The sequence below is a fragment of the Echinops telfairi genome, unplaced genomic scaffold, assembly GCF_000313985.2.
Source record: "Echinops telfairi isolate 266 unplaced genomic scaffold, ASM31398v2 ScPeMD7_7417;HRSCAF=8455, whole genome shotgun sequence".
In the NCBI taxonomy this organism is placed as follows: domain Eukaryota; kingdom Metazoa; phylum Chordata; class Mammalia; order Afrosoricida; family Tenrecidae; genus Echinops; species Echinops telfairi.
The window spans coordinates 7,450,974-7,453,400 of record NW_022111317.1 but is presented as its reverse complement, the minus strand read 5'-3'; the positions used below and the strand labels follow the sequence as shown (position 1 = coordinate 7,453,400).

At 50.4% G+C, this 2,427-nt stretch overlaps 2 protein-coding genes across 3 annotated transcripts in view; one reads left to right on the top strand and one right to left on the bottom strand.

Annotated features, from left to right (window-relative positions):
• PLAAT5 (phospholipase A and acyltransferase 5) overlaps positions 1–2,427 on the bottom strand; it is a 72,609-nt gene that overhangs the window by 33,266 nt on the left and 36,916 nt on the right. The gene's annotated exons all lie outside the window — the stretch shown is intronic.
• The window catches only part of LGALS12 (galectin 12), a 15,331-nt gene that overhangs the window by 977 nt on the left and 11,927 nt on the right, over positions 1–2,427 (top strand). For both annotated transcript variants that reach the window (XM_004713635.4, XM_045297324.1), the window contains exon 2: positions 2,281–2,369. In XM_004713635.4, the coding sequence (XP_004713692.1) occupies positions 2,281–2,369 (89 nt within the window). The remainder of the gene's footprint in view (positions 1–2,280; positions 2,370–2,427) is intronic.

The following is a 2,427-nucleotide window of genomic DNA, read 5'->3' as shown; positions in this document are numbered from 1 at the left end:
CTGGTAGTTCTGTGGGTTAAGCACTGGGCTGCTAAGGGCAAGCTTGGCAGTTCAAAGCCGCCAACAGCTCCGTGGGAGAAAGATGAGGCTATCCGCAGATGGGGTTGTCTGTTCCTGTGAAGATTTAGTCGCAGACACCCTAAGCAATGATTTCTACTCTGTCGCATAGTCTTGCTGGGCATCAACATTGACTTCGTGACAGTCAGCTTGGAGCTCCCAGAAGGACTCCTGTCCCATGAGCTCTGGCTGAACTGAGAAGCACTGTCATTTTTGCCATGACTCGGCCCTCACCTCCTCAGAGAACTGCATTAGCTCTGTTAGTTATGGGGCCAGGCTAACCTGCGGGTACTCTCAGGCAGGGGATGGGCTCACTTCATCTGGATGAGGGACCCCATGAGTACAAGGTCGTGATGGCGTCTAAGGGATTGCAGAGATTTGGCTGTTTAAAACGGCCACGGAGGGCAAAGGAAACAGTCTTAAAAGCATGGTCGATGGCATTTCAATCCATCACGGTTACACCTGGGACTATAGACGTGGGAACAGAACCATGATTGGGACTCGGATATTATGTTAGACAGAAGACGTTACAAGATTGGTTCAGGGTCCTTTGACCAAGGCAGTCAGGATGTGATTCATGACGATACAGCCCAAATACCATGAAAGGCACCCCCAGGTAAGTCCCTAAAGGCTATGCTGTTTCTCCTTGGACTAACTAGGGAAGGGGCAACCATTCACTCCCTAATGCAGGCTACCAGAGGGCAATGCTATTCATGCTGCTGATGAGTGGTCAGAAGAAATTCAGTGGTGGCTGCATTTATTTAGTGATTCAGAAATGCATTTAGAGCTTTCACTATAAATGACAGCCTTTTGCAAACTTAGTGTATCAGAAGCTCTGATACAGGCTTCTGAAGGTTTGGGGGAGTTGGAGGACACTGGAGGGACAATCTTGTGGCAGAGTCCCACCCAGCACCCACTGTACTGTTCCCAAGAGTGTCCCCCAAGAGCACAAAAGAGGCTGTAGCCTCCCTGAGGGAACAGGCAACCATGTGTCTCCCTCTAAGCCAAGGGGTCAAGAACCAAGTCAGCCAGCTGAGTGTCCTGGGAAAGCGGGAGAAGAACCCAGGCCCCAGAGCATAGAAGGTGTTAGGGAAGGTGGCAGAAGCCTTGAAAGATGAAGAGGTGGAGGAAAGGCAAAGGGAAGCATTGGGATAAGGCGGAGGTGTGGAAGAATGTCAGCAGCACCTCCTTGGAGCAAGGGGATCCCAGGAAGTGAGTTGGGGGCCACTGTTAGGTATCAGGGTCAACCCAGTTCCCGACCTATCCACCCTCTGTCTCCTAGTTGTCAGATTCTGGCCAGCACACAGTCTTCAGGTAGCCAGGGCACCAGTCTTCTGGGAGCTGGGATGGCATCCAGTGGATGGGGAGCAGCACTGTGTTAGTCTGGGTAGATTAGAGAAACAAATCCACAGAAACTCATATGTTTAAGATAGAGTTTTATATGAAGGTAAGTGTACATTAAGAAAGCATCCCAATCCAGTGCTGCCCAAGCCCATAAGTCCAACATTAGTCCATATGTCCGACACCAATCTACAAAGTCCTCAACTCGCAAAACACAAGCAATGATGCCGACTACAGGAGAAAAGCCGAATCAGTGAGTGTCTAAGCATCTCAGCACTGGAAGGGGTCTCCACACGGCTGCTCCAGCACTCAGGCCTGCATTGGGGTAGATCCATGTGGCTTCTTCTCAGGGATGTCTTGCAGGAAGTGAGCCTTGCCAGCTGAAGCATGGAACTGACTAAGGCAGCTGCACCCTGGTCCGACCATCAGAAAGCAAGAGACCTGAGAACTAGAAAGGCGAGGCTTACCGAGCCATTTATCTCTCCGCCCTTCAATGAACCCCACATGTGTTTATCGGCCAGGTTGATACAATAAACCTTAACTATCTCAAGCACTGAAAACACAGGAGCCTACCTACCCCTAGAAGCTAGGAGTGGGGCTGGGTTGGTGCTTCAAGGAGATAGGGGTCTTGGACTTAGCTTCCCTCGTGCAATGTAGCTTTGAAGCCTGGTGGTTCAGGAGAAGGGAGTAGGTGGGAAAGAGCAGTTCAGAGAAAAAGAATTTTCCCCACTAAGAATGCATTCTATTTGGGGGAAAGTTGAGTTTTCTTGTTGTTATGGATTTGTTTTGGATCGTTTTTGTCTTCGTCCTCCCCCACCTGGCATTGGGGTCTCTGGGCCTTTTCTCCAAGCCTGACTAGACGGCGTGTCTTCTCTCTTTTAGGTGATTCCTTATGTCACAACAATTTTTGGAGGTCTGCACACAGGCAAGATGGTCATGCTCCAGGGGGTAGTCCCTCAAGATGCGCGCAGGTAAGGGGTGGAGTCCGTGGGGGGTGATGAAGCTCGACCATAATGACTCCAAGTTGGG